The sequence below is a fragment of the Lactuca serriola genome, chromosome 9 (assembly GCF_051521515.1).
Source record: "Lactuca serriola cultivar US96UC23 chromosome 9, Lser_US96UC23_V15, whole genome shotgun sequence".
Lineage (NCBI taxonomy): Eukaryota > Viridiplantae > Streptophyta > Magnoliopsida > Asterales > Asteraceae > Lactuca > Lactuca serriola.
This window is the reverse complement of record NC_136416.1, coordinates 171,434,605-171,450,501: the sequence shown is the minus strand read 5'-3', so window position 1 is coordinate 171,450,501 and position 15,897 is coordinate 171,434,605. Positions and strand designations below refer to the sequence as shown.

Below are 15,897 nucleotides of genomic sequence, written 5' to 3'. Positions count from 1 at the left end.
AGACAATTTCCAGGAGAATAAAACTTCATAAACGTGCTTCACATGTGGTTTATTGTGTGTGTGCATTACGGTTTATATATGGAATGACAAAATAGACATAAACGATAGATTATATTTCTTAAAGGTGAATACAAGGCTGAACCATGCATCTGTTCATAAGCATAGCATCAAAAGAGAAAACGATTTAAAGAGACCATGGATAATAAGATGACAAAAGAGTTGGAGATTTTTTTTGTTTTTGATCAGTCCATATATGGCTGATCATCTTCTGAAAGTGTTTTGAGTAGTTTCCTGAGCTCCTGGATGGTCGTTTCAGTTTCCTTCTTTAGACTGTAAATCGCCATGATTCTTTTTGATGCCACGTACGTACTGTTGTTGATGACTTCCTTCATATCTAGGTAGTTGGTGTACTTTGGTCGGCGGCTCATGTTCTCCAGCAGTTCGTTCTTCATCTCCTGGTTGAAGTAGAAATCGCTTTCGAGGTTTGTTAAAGCGGCCAGCTCTTCCTCCGCCTGGCCAATCAGCATATGAATGATGCTTTCCATTTCAGCCGGTTTCATTTTGTGGGAGTGGTTTTGGCTTTTGGTTTTCCGATGGGTAGTGTGATTGGATGTGGTATGTAGATGTTATGGGGTTTGTGATTTATAAGAAGGTCGAAGCTGTTGAGTGGTGTAGAGGGGTATTAAATGCGTTGCGAAAGGGCGAAGGGTTCTTGGTGTATGTAACCGGCTGCAATCGATTGGTATGTCCAATCGTTGTAGGTGATGTAAGCCTATTTAGGATTGACGTGAATGTTTAGATGTAGGAATGCTGATGTTTATCCGTTACATAATCTAAATTTTTTGTTAATTAAGAAAATTGAAAAGAAGATAATGCACAATTTGGTTATCGGAAAAATGGTATAACTAATTTTTATATTATATTTATACAAAGCTGTTGTAATCGATGGCTTCTTTATAAACAGGAACCCATAAAATGACACCCTGTTCTTTTTTAACCTCTTCATGTTTTGCTATATTTAAAAGTGGAAGATGTAAGTTAAGTTTTAAAATGTAGTGACCATTTATGTAATCTAGATACAAGATTTGAATAATTACATTTAATAGAAACCAACTTCTATGTGTTGTGTTCTTATTGTCTATTATTTATAATATTTATGTTGATTATTTTAAACATGGAACATTTATGTCTATTATTTAGAATAACTATTATTTTTCTCACGATAAATATGTTATTTTTAATAAATAATCAATAACCAATTGTAAACAAAATTTATATCTTTGATTCTCTTCAATTAATTCATACATTTTTGTAATGGTTGCAGCATATTTACTTATCTTCTATAAATAACCTATATTCAATTTACTATTTCCTAATATTCTATACTCCCTTTTTAGATGAAATTCGAATATTAAACTAATTTTTAGTTGTAATCTTTTAAATTCCAAAAAATCAGGAACAAAATTATATCTAATAAAGATCCAACAACAATAAAATCATAAAATCGTAATCTTTTTCCAATATTCAAGCATATAACTTTACCTCAAAACGTGAAATCCAAAATTTTGAAACACCTCATTCGTCTTCTTAATGTTCAATTGCTTCTGCGATTTTTTTTTTTCATTAAGCTTACATCAAAATGCTTCATTAAAGTTCTAATCCTCATTCCAGTTCTACCTGCAAGATTTCCATATCCATATGTCAGGTTAGTATTATGAGTTTAGATCACTTTGTTTTCTCTATGAATTTATGGTTGAAATTTACAACAATAATCAATATGCTGGAATAGATGTTTTTCTAATCGTAAAAAAATAAGCGGGAATAGATGTTTAAGATCAATAAGCAATTTATAATCATCACGATTATCGTGTATCACATAATTTTACCTTCATTGATTCCATGGAGATCTAGGGTTTTAACCCCTGATATCATCCGAACCCACGATTGGTTGAAATTGGGGAAACAGCAGATTTAAATCGAATAAACCCTAGGTTGGAAATGAGGATGATGAGTCATGATGCTCATCAGGGAAATAATTGATTGTGGAACAGCAAGAAGGAGAGTCTACCTTCGGATCGTATTTTTCAATCCTGACGGAGACCAAATCGGACGATTACACGGTATCATAGATCTCCACGATTTTCTAGGTTCCCTTTCATGCGTTGTTGATTACGATCGATTTAGGGGGAATCGAGGACAGTCATTGACTGCTAATCTTCGACGACCGTCTATGGAAGATTGGAGTCGTTGTAAACAAACATCCAGACTTCTTTTGATGGAGTTATTTCTGCAACTACAACACAAGCTTCCGCTTCAAATCTTATTTTCGGACCCATATCTACAATCCGACTCATGTTAACTTTAATATTTTTATTTAAAGTCTCTTTTACACAATATAAACAAATATATTTTCTATTTTATACTATTTAATATTTTTAAAATCTTCAATTTACTAATTTGTTTAAAATATATTATAAAAGAGTAAATTAATATTTGCAAATTTTGTTACACATTTTAATAAACAAATTAATAAAGGTAACTTTTTAAATACATTTACTTTATTATCATTATTTATTTAATTCTAACTAACTTCAATTGTATTATATAAACATATTATGTACATAATTTCACATTTCATATCCTAACCTATGTCTTCTTATGCAGAAAACAACAGTAACATGTACCACATGCAGGCCAGAGAGAAAAGAAGACAAAGAAAAATATATTTGGAAAATAAAAGATCGAAGAAAATAAAAACAACATCGAACGTTCCAAGTACATCATTACAATATTTGTTCAAAAATACTGTTATATTGTTCTATACATATATTTACAAGTTTTATAATTTATTTCTATTTGCAGATCAATCAATCAACATTGTTCGTCAAACTCAAAATGTTAATACATTTACAACACCTCCAAAGCATAACACAACCATACAATACTGCCCTTCCTTTACAGATGTTAGAACTCCATTTTCTAACATTACAAATGTTATAAATCCGTTATCTAACAATAGAAATGGTAATTATTTATGGTTTTTAAAATATACTATTATCCATTATGTATATAATTGTGATATATATATATATATATATATATATATATATATATATATATATATATATATATAATTATTTATTTATTTAATATATAAATTTTTTTTTGGTCAGATATCATCAGTTTCGATAAATATACCACTTCCAAGTTAGCAAACAAAAGACAGTACCATGTACTTTCAAATGAAATGACATCAAAAAATGCATCCACAGTAACAACTTCTTCATCATCAATCAAGTTAAATCCAGGATGTCATAAATTAAAAACAAAGACAAGACATTTATCCCCTATCCCATTGATTGATCTGACAGAAGATGTAGAAAATATACATCAAGTGAACAATGAAAATCTTATAGTTGGTATCTCAAATGGTAATCAAAAAATAATATCCATTTTACATTTCAAATACTATGTTGTATATAATTATAAAATTCATTGATATTTTATTCAACGCTTTTATTTTACAGAATATTTGGATCATAGTGATCAAGTTGTTGTATGTCAAACATGGCGTGCAAAGTTATGGAGAAATGAATCCATTAGAGGTAAAGAAAAGGGAAACACGGATTATTCATTATGTTGTGGTTACGGCAAAGTTCAACTTCCAGATTTAAAGAATGCACCCCCGACTTATGAAAGAATGTTCCGAAATATGGACTCAAAAAGCAAACATTTCATGAAAAACATTCGACGTTACAATTCAATGTTTTCTTTCACGTCGATGAGTGGTAAAATTGATTCTTCAATCAATAGAGGAAACGCTCCATACATTTTCAGATTGGGTGGTCAAAATTATCATAGTATTGGAAGTCTTTTGCCAGCAAAAGGATCGGAACCAAAATTCTCGTAGTTATACATTTATGACACTGACAACGAAATTACAAATAGACAAAGATGTTTTCGGTATTTTCTCAAACTTCTTATTCATAATTTAGTATTATTATTAATATATATATATATATATATATATATTTTACTAATATTATTTATAAATATATTTGTTTTAGTGGTGAAAAGGATCAATCAACATCAACTGATAGTGATATTATTGAAGATATTAAGGTGATGTTGGATTCAAATAATGTGTTGGTTAGATCTTATAGGATGGTAAGAGATACTTTTCAGAAAAATCTAGAAGTTGATATGAAATTACGACTTATCGGGAGAAGGGAGCAAGATGGAAGAACATATAACCTACCGACTACTTCTGAGGTTGCTGCTTTAATAATTGGTGACATTTCAGATTCAATCGAGAAGAGGGATATCGTCGTTCAGACAAAAAATGGTTGTCTACAACGTATCAGTGAATTGCATCCCTCGTATCTTCCTCTCCAATATCCATTGCTATTTCCATATGGGGATGATGGTTATAGTGTTGACATTCTTCATAGAGGTGTGTCATTTACGAACAACAGCAAGCGTGAGAAATGTACAATGAGAGAATATTTCGCTTATAGGATTCAAGACAGAGATCATTCGTTTTCTCTCATACTTAATTCAAGAAGGTTGTTTCAACAATTTCTGGTAGGTGCCTACACTATGATGGAAATGGAGAGAATGTACTACATACGTAGGCAACAACATGTTCTTAGATGTGATTCTTATGAAAATTTACGTAACCAAAAAGCTCAAGGAACGACTGATATCTCGAATGTCGGCCAATGTGTCATATTACCTTCATCCTTTACCGGAGGTGCATGTTATATGCTGCAAAACTATTTGGATACCATGTCACTATGCAAATGGTTTGGATATCCTGATTTCTTCATAACCTTTACGTGTAATCCCAAATAGACTGAGATTAAAAGGTTTCTTAAGGATACTTCACTTCAACCAGAAGACAGACCTGATATACTATGTAGGTTGTTCAAGATCAAGCTTGATGCATTCATTAAAGACTTAAGGGATAATCAAATTGTCGGCAAAGTTCAAGCATGTAATTAAAACAATATTTTTAAATTTTTTATAAAACATTGATCTTATTATTATATTTTAAAAATGTTTTAATATCTAATCACTTTTTACTTTTTTTTGGCAAATTCTTTTTCAGATGTTTATATAATTGAATTCCAAAAAAGAGGTTTGCCGCATAGTCATATATGTCTATTCATGCATTCTGACAACAAGCTACCAACTGTTGAACTTATCGATCCGATAATTTCAGTAGAGATACCAGACAGAATCGAAGATCCTGAATTATATTCACTTGTAAATGAGTTTATGATTCATGGTCCATGTGGAGCTGAAAATATGAATTGTCCATGCATGGTGGATAAAAAGTGCTCTAAAAACTTTCCAAAACAATTCAGTAATCATTCGTCTGTAGATCAGAATGGTTTTCCGTTATATAGGCGAAGAAACGATGGTCATTTTGTAGAAAAATCAGGTGTAAGGTTGGATAATAGAAATGTTGTTCCATACAACAAATATCTATTGAAAAGATATCAGGCACATATTAATATTGAATGGTGCAATCAGGGATCTTCTATAAAGTATTTGTTTAAATACATAAATAAGGGTCCTGATAGAGCTACAGTTGCTGTTGTACCAACCAACAATGAATGTGAAAATAATGATGCGGTCGATGAAATAGCTGAATATTACGATTGTAGATATTTATCAGCATGTGAAGCATCATGGCGAATTTTTACATATGATGTTCATTGCAAATATCCTTCTGTTGTCAGACTGCCTTTTCATCTTCCTAATCAACAACAGATTGTATATGGTGAAGACGATGATATTGATGATGTTCACCTTCTGTTGCGGCTTCAAAGTTCACAGCTTGGATGGAATGTAATGCAATCGACAGTGAAGCACGAAAACTCACATATGTTGAATTCCCTACAAAGTTTGTTTGGATATTAAATGGTCGGTTTTGGAAGCGAAGGAAAGTAGGAAAAGCCATCGGTAGAATTCATTTTGTTTCACCTAAACTAGGTGAGGCATATTTCTTAAGGATTCTTTTAAATAAAGTAAAAGGACCAACATCATTTGATGATATTCGCACGGTAAATGGTCAAACACATTCTTCTTTTAGAGATGCTTGTTATGCACTCGGGCTATTAGATGATGACAAGGAATACATTGATGCAATTAAAGAAGCAAGTCATTCTGGATCTGGTTTTTATCTACGCTTTTTATTTGCTACATTGTTGATGTGTAATAGTATGTCAAAACCAGAGGTCGTTTGGGAAAATACATGGGAATATTTGACAGATGGAATTCTATATAGACAACGACAAAGATTTAAGTCTGCAGGTATAACATTTTTTCTTATTTTTTTTAAAATTAATTTATTTTTATTATTCAACAACCATTAAATCATTATTAATAAAATTATTAAATATCGACGACAAATTTTATTAATTATTTAATATTTTCGTGCAGAATTGTCACTCAGAGTAAATGAACTTAAGAACTTAACTTTGTTCGAAATACAACAAATTTTACTTCGAAACAACTCTACACTCAAAAACTTCAAAAACATGTCATACCCAGATGTTGAATCCGTTTCTTCTTCAAACAATCGGCTTATCACCGAGGAGCTAGATTACGACGTTCCCGTTATAAAGAATGACTATGATCGTATGTTTCTTGCATTAACAAATGAGCAACGTAATATTTTCCTAAACATCATGAGTGCTATTCAAGAAAATAAACGAGGTGTCTTCTTTGTTTACGGTTATGGTGGAACAGGTAAAACTTTTTTATGGAAAACAATATCTGCATCAATTAGATCTGAAGGAAATCTTGTATTAAATGTTGCTTCAAGCGGTATTGCTTCCTTATTATTGCCTGGTGGTAGAACAGCACACTCTCGATTTATAATTCCATTTGAGCTTACAGAGGATTCTTTTTGTAACATAAATCCAGACGGTGAGTTGGCAAGCTTAATAAGAAAAATCTCTTTAATAATTTGGGATGAAGCACCTATGGTCCATAAGCATGCATTTAAAGCTTTAGATCGAACTTTTAAGGATTTACTAAGGTGCGTAAATTCAACAATCTCAAATATTCCATTTGGAGGGAAAGTTATTGTCTTTGGAGGAGATTTTAGACAGATTCTACCTGTTGTTCTGGGTGGCAGTAGACAGAACATTGTAAATGCTTCTTTGAGTTCTTCATATTTATGGGAACATTGCAAAGTCCATAGATTAACAAAAAATATGAGGCTAACTGTTGGAAGGGATCAATCAGATATAGGAAAAATAAGAGATTTTGCAAATTGGTTGTTGGATATAGGAGAAGGAAAACTTGGTGGTCCAAACGACGGTGAAACGATTATCGATATTCCGGATGATATTCTCATTAACGATTCACATGATCCTATAGGTTCCTTAATTGAGTTTGTATATCCTTCAATTTTAGAGAACTATAGCGATATAAATTATTTCCAAGAAAGAGCAATACTTGCTCTGAAAAATGAAGTTGTCCGGGAAATAAACGACCGTTTGCTTAAGAAGTTTCCAGGAGATGAAGTTGAATATTTAAGTTCAGACAACATATGTGAATCCGAATTTCTCCATGATCAATTTGATGCAAATCTATACTCTCCTGATGTATTAAAGGTCTCAAAGTATCCGGTTTACCAAATCATAAGTTAGTTTTAAAAATTGGTGTTCCAATAATGTTACTGAGAAATATTGATCAGAAAAACGGCTTATGTAATGGCACAAGACTACAGGTGTTATCATTGGGCAAACGTGTTATTGAGGCACGTATAATAACTGGAACTAATATTGGAAATCAGACTTTTATTCCAAGAATGTCTTTAACTCCATCAGAAAAAAAGATTCCCTTCAAATTCACAAGAAGACAGTTTCCTTTGGCCGTATGTTTTGCAATGACTATTAATAAAAGTCAAGGACAATCGTTATCAAAGGTTGATTTGTTTCTGAAAGATCCAGTTTTTTCACATGGACAATTGTATGTTGCCTTATCTAGAGTTCAGAGCAGAGAGGGATTAAAATTATTAATTTTAGATAAAGATGGCAAACTCACAAATAAAACTTCCAATGTTGTTTATAAGGAAGTTTTTCGAAATTTGTAGCCAACTTTTTTGTAACGTCGTTTTATTCAATTTTAGCAAATCACACTTAATCCATCATATTACTGTATTTTTTTATAATTACATATTGTTGTATTTTATGTTAATTTCATTACACACATTGGTAATGCATCATCTCCATATATCCAACAAGAATCATGCATCAAAAAAAAGAGTTTTCAAAAATCTTCATTCCGAATTAAATACTTCTCATTTATTTTGTAATTAAATACTTACAAATTAAAAAATTTATTGAAATATTCAATATTACAATTTATAAGTTATAAGAATTATTGAAATATTATTTTATTAAATAATTAAGTTTTAAATTCAATTTAGAAATAGCACCCGTGGGTTCCACGGGTTTTAACCTAGTATATATATATATATATATATATATATATATATATATATATATATATATATATATATATATATATATATATATCACGGTACTACTGATCAACAAGCTATTTTTACATGATTTTAGATAAAAATATGTTTTTAATGACATTGACTGGTATATCTTATTGTACAAATGACAATAAATATTTTTAAATATTTGATGGATGTTGTTACTGCAAAGGTCCAGAGTCCGAAGGAACAATACGAAGATTATGTTGAAAGTATAAAACATAGTGAAAAAAAATGAAAAACAATTTATTTTTATAACGGGGGTGATTGGGATTGCTTTTAAAAAAATATTGCCTTAAAGCACAAGTTAACTAAAGGCTCAAAACTCACCCTTGAATGTGAAACAAAAAATACAATTGAAGTATATTGTTATTTCTTGCATATTGGAATACAAAATAACAAAGTTGTTGTATTAGAGCTATATTGGAATTAATGTCAACATCCTCTAGTATACTCGTATAAAGTTCATCACTATTAGAAGACTCAAAACTCACTCTTGATAATATACCATCTGACATTTTCATCCTGATTGGTGTATTTTATTTTCTTTCAACATTAAAACTCTCTTTGATGTTTTCTTGAATGCATCTTAAGTAAGTGTTGTATGTTTATATATCAAAAGTTGTAATCTTGATTCATTTATATTTTGATAACCCATAAAAGTTTAGGTATTGTCAAATGTTGATTCGCCTAGTGACTGCATCCCCTGTGTATTTTGTTATCACTAATGCAAGTCCTACACAATGATGAAACAACATAAGTTAAATGCAAAAATGACAACATACTTTCGTTTATTAGTTTATTAAAACATCCTGTTGTTCTTTCATTCTTTTGGAACATTGTAATTTCAATTTTTTTTCTTATCAAAGGGCAGTTTGGGAATTTTACGTTTTTCTCTTTTTGGTTTCTATTTGAATCTTTATGAAGGACTATCCTCGTTCTCCCCATCTTATTTTTATTTTTGTCACTTTTATCATATTGATTCCTGCATAATTGTATTAATTTAGTGTTTAGCATAACTACCATATTCTTCGACAGTTCTTATTTTAAATGATTTGATTGTCTTTAATTATGTCATTCCACGCTTTTTTATTTTCTATTTGTAAGATGATCAATGTTTAGCGACCTATGACTGTTTGATTTATGTTTCGTATTGTTTTGACTTTGAAAAATAATACAGATTTTCTATCTACACAAAAATGTAAAGTATATAAATGTAATAATAGAATTACCATACATACATATCCAATGACAATTTTGTTATAAAATAAAAGTAAATATAATTTTATTAAAAAAAAAAGGAATCCAATCCTGTAAAAGAGTAATCAGAAAGTTAGTTGCATTTTTTAATGTACATATTTTTCTTAATAGTATAAGAAAGTTGGTTTATATAGTAATTCTCATATACACAAACAAATTAATAAGAAAAGTAAACATGTATGATTATAAAGTAGTAATTTCAGTTTGCAAACTTCATAATAAAAGTAGAAGTAGGTCGATATTTCATATAGAAACTTGAGGTGTAAATACATAGATCTTAATGATCTATACGCCAAAAGAAACCACTCAAAGATGGTCGTCAATTGTATTTACCTATTATTTACATACCGAATAGACCTTTGTAATCTATTTGCAAAAAATATGTACAAGATAGTTACCATCATTTAACAGACCATGGTTACTTTTTTTTGCGGGCCTTGGATTGCTTGCCCGAGGAACATCTTGTGTGTCACAGGAAATGCTAAAGGTAGGACAAATTTTAAACTTTTCCTTCAATTTTGGAGGAGATGAAATTTGGAATTTCTTAAACTTTTCCTGCAACCATTTCTCAATCCTTTTTATATTTATGCTAAACTATTCTGTTGCATTTGATGACGATATTTGCTTATTTGTTTTCTAGGTGTTAAATGCTTAAACAATTCATGAAATGGAAAAGGACAATTCCATTTCCTATACTCAACTATTTTGTTTAATTATAATTGTATATTTGTGTAATATATTACAGTTGTTGTAGTGAATATTAGTTCACTACCCTTTTCTTCCATGGTTATGTCTTTGATCTTACAGCGATTGAGGATCTTTATTGCAAATTTGTGCCTTGTCAAAGCATGTTGTGCAATTTTCATCTTCCCAGATGAACTAATCCTATATAAATAGTTGAAAAATCAAGTGAATATAATATGTGATAATTTGTAAAAAGTAATCAACAACCAAAAACTCAATATAGTGATTTTCTTAGAACACATAAGTAAATTTATTTATAATACTTTTTAGTAAAATTCCAAGTTATAGATAGCCTTACTTTATATGTGTGAAACAGAGGTGGGGAGATGGCAAGATGGTAGTAAAAAAAATCTTTAAATACGATTTATGTGAGCTAAATAATGATATATCAGTATAATAAAAAAAACATTACATAAATAAAACAGAGAGGAAAAAAAGAGAAAAAATAATTGGAATTCGTTTTCCTCTTACGAGGTTGAGAAAGAAGAGGGTGTAGGAGGATAGTTGGAGTCACTATGTCAATTCCATCTTCCCCATAAAGAAACTTAATAAAGACATGAACTTGTATTTGTCAACAGAAAAAAAAAGTATAAAGAAAGAATAAAAACTTTATTTGCATCTTTAGTTTGTCACTCTTTTGTTATCGTCTACATAAACTCTTAGAGCCTTTAGAAATTTCGGTTCAATAGATCCTACAACATTTGTAACACAAAGCTATCATAAACAAAGGATATTGGGTGACAAGTTCATGAGATAATGGTTTGAATAGTTTCATAAGTGACATGAAAATCAATTACAAGTTATAACCAAACCCAAATAAGATAAAAGTAGAAAATTTCATTCACACAGGTCCAATCAAATTCTCCCTGAAACATTTGATCCCGTGCAAAAAAAATCTATCAATAATTTCTTCCAAGATCAAAATTAGCCGTTGATGACATTTATCCATAAAAATGCACACAAATACTAAGAATTTTTTTTTTCAAGCACAAGAAGAGAAGCTTCAGTTTTCAATAAAATCTAACTAATTTAAAAATACATACCATATATTCCTTGTGGATAAGAAGCAAAACTTGAAATAAACATCTTTAGCCCCCAAACACTTTGAAAGGATGCAACAAGCACATGAATTTATACACATATGTAACAAATTTCAAACATTCTTCAGTTTTCAGATGGCATACCCATTATTGAAGCATCCAGATAACATATCAAAAAAAACCAAAATAGGTAAAAAGATGAGCTCTTATTTGTGAAAATCCATTTATAATACCTTTCACGTAGGCGAACTTGCTTCAAACATTCTTTGAGACATTTTCTTGAGCAAGAAGACAATAAATCCATAAACTCAGTTCTAGGTGTAATCACATTTGAATCCATTTTTTATTACTATTTGATTTACCAGTTAGCAAAGACAAACTGAACTGTAGCAGGTCTTTGCTTGCAACTGCTATAGCACCATATGATCATCAATTGTATAATTCAAAATTTTAAGAAGTTCAAAATTATTGTCTTTATAATCCATAGGACTCAAATGATTTAAAAGAAATTTGATAAACCAACACAACATGTCTAATTTCAATTAACAACAAGGAATTCATAACATATAGTGGCAAAAGTGAAAATGAAGGCATACTTCTATTAGCATCTTTTTATTTTCTCTGTTAAAACATACGAGCTGCCATGCTTGGGTTGATAGGCCCATCATATATTCTGTTAATAAATGCTATCCTCACAGGTCTGCTGCCGTAGTTAAGTTACAAAAAGGATTGACAACAAAAAAAGAAATATTTTTGCCATTCAATATGTCTCAGTTAGTTTTCTACTCGCCCAAAACCTATAAGATTTAGTTTGGAATCAAGATAGATGGTAATCAAGACAAACCAATAAATGAAGGGGTTAATTAGTAATTTAGTACCTCTACTACCAATCAAAAGAGACATTTTGCCCTTATATGAACCTGGTGCAAAGTTTTTTGCTTCTCTCCCATTGTATTTTATAAAAGCCTTGTCATAAGTGTAATAAAGTATCAACTAATCAGCTTGAAAGAAAAAAAAGTCTTAAAAGTCAAACCTTGCAGCTCTGATTTCAATGTCAACACCAAAGGTAGATTTACTTTCTTGCAAGAAATAGGCATATCAGAGCTTCCCGCCAACAAAATCACAAATTACAGTAAGGATTATCATCTAAGAAGAGCAACAATACTGTAACACCTCGTTATAAAATAAATAAATAAATGTATAGAAGCCCTAAAATCAAGAATAAACGAGCAAGGTGTTAGTTTGAGGAGTTAAAAGTTATAATTATAGAAGTTGGGGGATGAATTGTAATTCACGGATTAGTTTGTAAAGAATGTTGGAAGTTGTGAGTGATTTGGTAATTCTGGGTTTAATTTGAAATAAAACATGAAGGAAGGGGTTAAAGTGTAAGTATTGGATTCAATTTGAGAATAAATTATGGGGGAGGGGATGTCTAGTAATTTTGGGGTTTATTATGAAAAGAATTTTACAAGTCGGGGTCTAAAGGGTAATTATTGGATTAGATTTGAAAAGATCCCAAGGGGAGGGACTAGAATTGTAATTATGGGAAAGATGTATATGGATCGGGTATATAACTCCTTTAGTCATCAAACCCTAACCCTAATATGAGAGGCAGCCCTCACCCAGCCTTATGCCACCCTCCAGCCGCCATTCACCTCCTTTTTCATCTCTGACCCAGCGCTGCCATCTCCCCCTACGCTGTCAGCGAGCAGTGTACCGACAAAGAGAAGATCCATGCATCGACGTCGTGTTATTCAGGAGGAGCGGGAGAGTGTGGATCGTGGAGGTCGTGATTGTTGTCGGTGTCACGTCAATCAGTGACGGAGGAGCAGTTCATCTCCGTCACACCTGCTTCACTCCATTCTTTCTTCTCCCTCACTTCGTTGAGGTTCCATAGTCCCTCCATGCATCCTTCTTCTTACTCTGCCTGTTTTCGCTGCTTTATCTCGTCACCGCATGCCACCATGGGTGGTGGCTACGAGTTTGGGTGGATGTGTGATGTTGCTTCGAGATTCGTGTGACTATTGGCTTGCTGTCACCGGGAGCGAGCTCCTGAAGACCACCCTTCGTGTGCGCTGCTGCCTAACTCCGTCAAGACCGCCGCTGCCACCTCTCTATGGTGTTGCCGTCGCCAACCGCCACCAAGAGGGTGGCTGGACTCATTTGCATAAAAAAGTGTATGGGTGTGTTATGGGTGTATGTTCGTGTGTAATTGCTGCTACCGGTTTCGATGGGGTTGTATGTGTGTTTGTGTGGCCGGAGAGTCCACCACCACCACGTGCCGCCGCCGACCGCCATTAGGTTGTGGTGTACATGTGTTTGTATTAGTGTGTGTGTGTGTATGAGTGACTATTTGGGGTTTTAGCATTGTAAAATGTAACCGAAAAGAAAATAATGAAAAGGAATTAAAAAAACACCACCTTAAGGTGGTGGCTGCCGCCACCGGCCGCCGTGTCGGGTGGCGGTGTGTTTGCCTTGTGAGTTTGATTCGTTTGGGGGTGCTTGAAACCCTAATGGGCGCAAAGAAGCTCAAATGGGCCCAATGAAGTCTAATGGACCCTAATAAAACCCTAATGGGCTCAATGATATTCTAGTGGGCTCGATAGACCCAATATGGGTTGGAAACTCTAATTAAGGTTTTAATAAAACCTTAACTTGGGGAATTGATCGGGACACACGAGAATTATTCAATAACTTGAAATATTAAGTAATAAACATTGGCAAGATTAATCTAAGTGATATTGGACTTAATGGATTAAGTTCTTAGAGGATTAAGTCCTTAATAGGTTAAGTAGAAAACCTAACCCTAATTGTCATTTTATGTGAAACCCAAATCTCATTTGGGTTTATTATTGGGCCTTGATGATTGGGTTATTAATGGGCCATCTAAAGTCAAGCAAATGGACTAGAGTAATTTAATGGGCCTGGGGTAAGGCCCATGTAAGGGGTGTAGGCCCAATTTGGAAAATTAGGCCATAGATGGGCCTGGATGATTATGAGACATTGGGCCATTGAGATGCCAATTGTTTGGATTGGAGTTTTGGTTGGGCCTTACAATGAGACCATGTGATGGTTGGGCTAAATTTGGAAAATTGGGCCACTTGTTGGGCTTTGAGCCATAATTGGACTTATGGGCCTATGGATTGGGCCTTGGGCTTGAATAGATCCAACCTTTGGGTAGTGTAGTAATTATCCGAGTATGTATTTACGATTACGTACGGGGAACCAATTATTAATTGGGTGTTATTATGATGTTGACAAATTCAGAATCTTTCATCCAGCAGTTGGGGTTGAGTCTGCGGGACTTCAGCAGTTGGGGTTGAGTCTACGGGACTTTAACAGTGTGGGGTTGAGTCTACGGGACTTCAGCAGTGCGAGGTGAGTTACCTTCCAATTGGGGTGGGTCTAAGGCCACAATGTCGGCCCACCAACAGGGGTAGTTGGTAGATAATTGTCTTTATGATAATTATCTTGGTATGCTTATGTCATATGCTTATCAGATATGCTTATGTGATATGCTACGTGTGTCAGTGGTAGTAGCAGGGAATAGTTCTTCCCTGACTCGGTCGTTAGGATCGAAGGGTAGGTCAGTACCCCAGATATGTCTGACTGTATGATTATATCCTGTTATTATATGCTAGTGATAGGGGGTGAAATAGTCCCCAGTTACTGGTTGAAAGATACCGATGACAGATACCGGTTGAAAAATACCGATGGTGGTTATCTGTTGAAAGATACCGAAGGGGTACACAGAACCTATGCAATGCTTATCTGTCTGTTTATGATATGTTAGTATATGATTAGCATGTTTATGATGTTAGTACGTGATTAATATGTTTATGATATATTATTATGTGATAGTGGTAGGGGTGCAATAGTCCCCGGTTACTAGTTGAAAGATACCGATGACAGTTACCGGTTGAAAGATACCGATGGTATTATGTGGTATGTGGTATGCTGGGGGAACTCACTAAGCTTCGTGCTTACGGTTTATAGTTTTGGTTTCAGGTGCTTTGTTTTCATAGGAAAGGAGCTGGCTTGGTCACAGCGCATCAGCCTATGTTTTTCGTACACAAGATCCATGGGATTATACTCTGATATGGTTTCATGATATTATATTTTGATTATTAACACTTTGATTTTATGTAATAACTCATTTAAAACGAATTTTTTGGCCTTGAAATTTGGGATGTTACAAATACTCATTTGATAATTGTAAAGTACAAATATAGGCTGACTTCTCTCTCAAGCATTTCATCAAATAGCTTATATGCGTCATAAACTTATGCTGGAATATGGCATTTATGTATGGGTTTCATCACCCAAACA

The 15,897-nt window shown here is 32.7% G+C and overlaps 1 protein-coding gene across 1 annotated transcript; it reads left to right on the top strand.

The window, feature by feature from the left end:
* The first annotated feature begins 628 nt into the window (after nt 1–628).
* Nucleotides 629–7,667, top strand: LOC145076290 (uncharacterized). Its single transcript, XM_079022221.1, has 11 exons — nt 629–742; nt 855–899; nt 1,629–1,705; nt 2,863–2,879; nt 3,174–3,431; nt 3,528–3,906; nt 4,068–4,584; nt 4,855–4,996; nt 5,111–5,856; nt 5,946–6,321; nt 6,451–7,667. The coding sequence occupies exons 1-11, from the start codon at nt 629–631 to the stop codon at nt 7,665–7,667; spliced, it is 3,888 nt and encodes a 1,295-aa protein (XP_078878347.1).
* The last annotated feature ends 8,230 nt before the right edge of the window (nt 7,668–15,897 follow it).

What these genes read in the sequence shown, in the direction of transcription:
- LOC145076290 (XM_079022221.1), top strand. Translation starts at nt 629, where the DNA reads ATGGGGTTTGTGATTTATAAGAAGGTCGAAGCTGTTGAGTGGTGTAGA. An exon ending in GTTCACAGCTTGGATGGAAT is followed by an intron (nt 5,857 to 5,945) that starts GTAATGCAATCG and finishes CGGTTTTGGAAG; the next exon opens with CGAAGGAAAGTAGGAAAAGC. An exon ending in ACAAAGATTTAAGTCTGCAG is followed by an intron (nt 6,322 to 6,450) that starts GTATAACATTTT and finishes ATTTTCGTGCAG; the next exon opens with AATTGTCACTCAGAGTAAAT.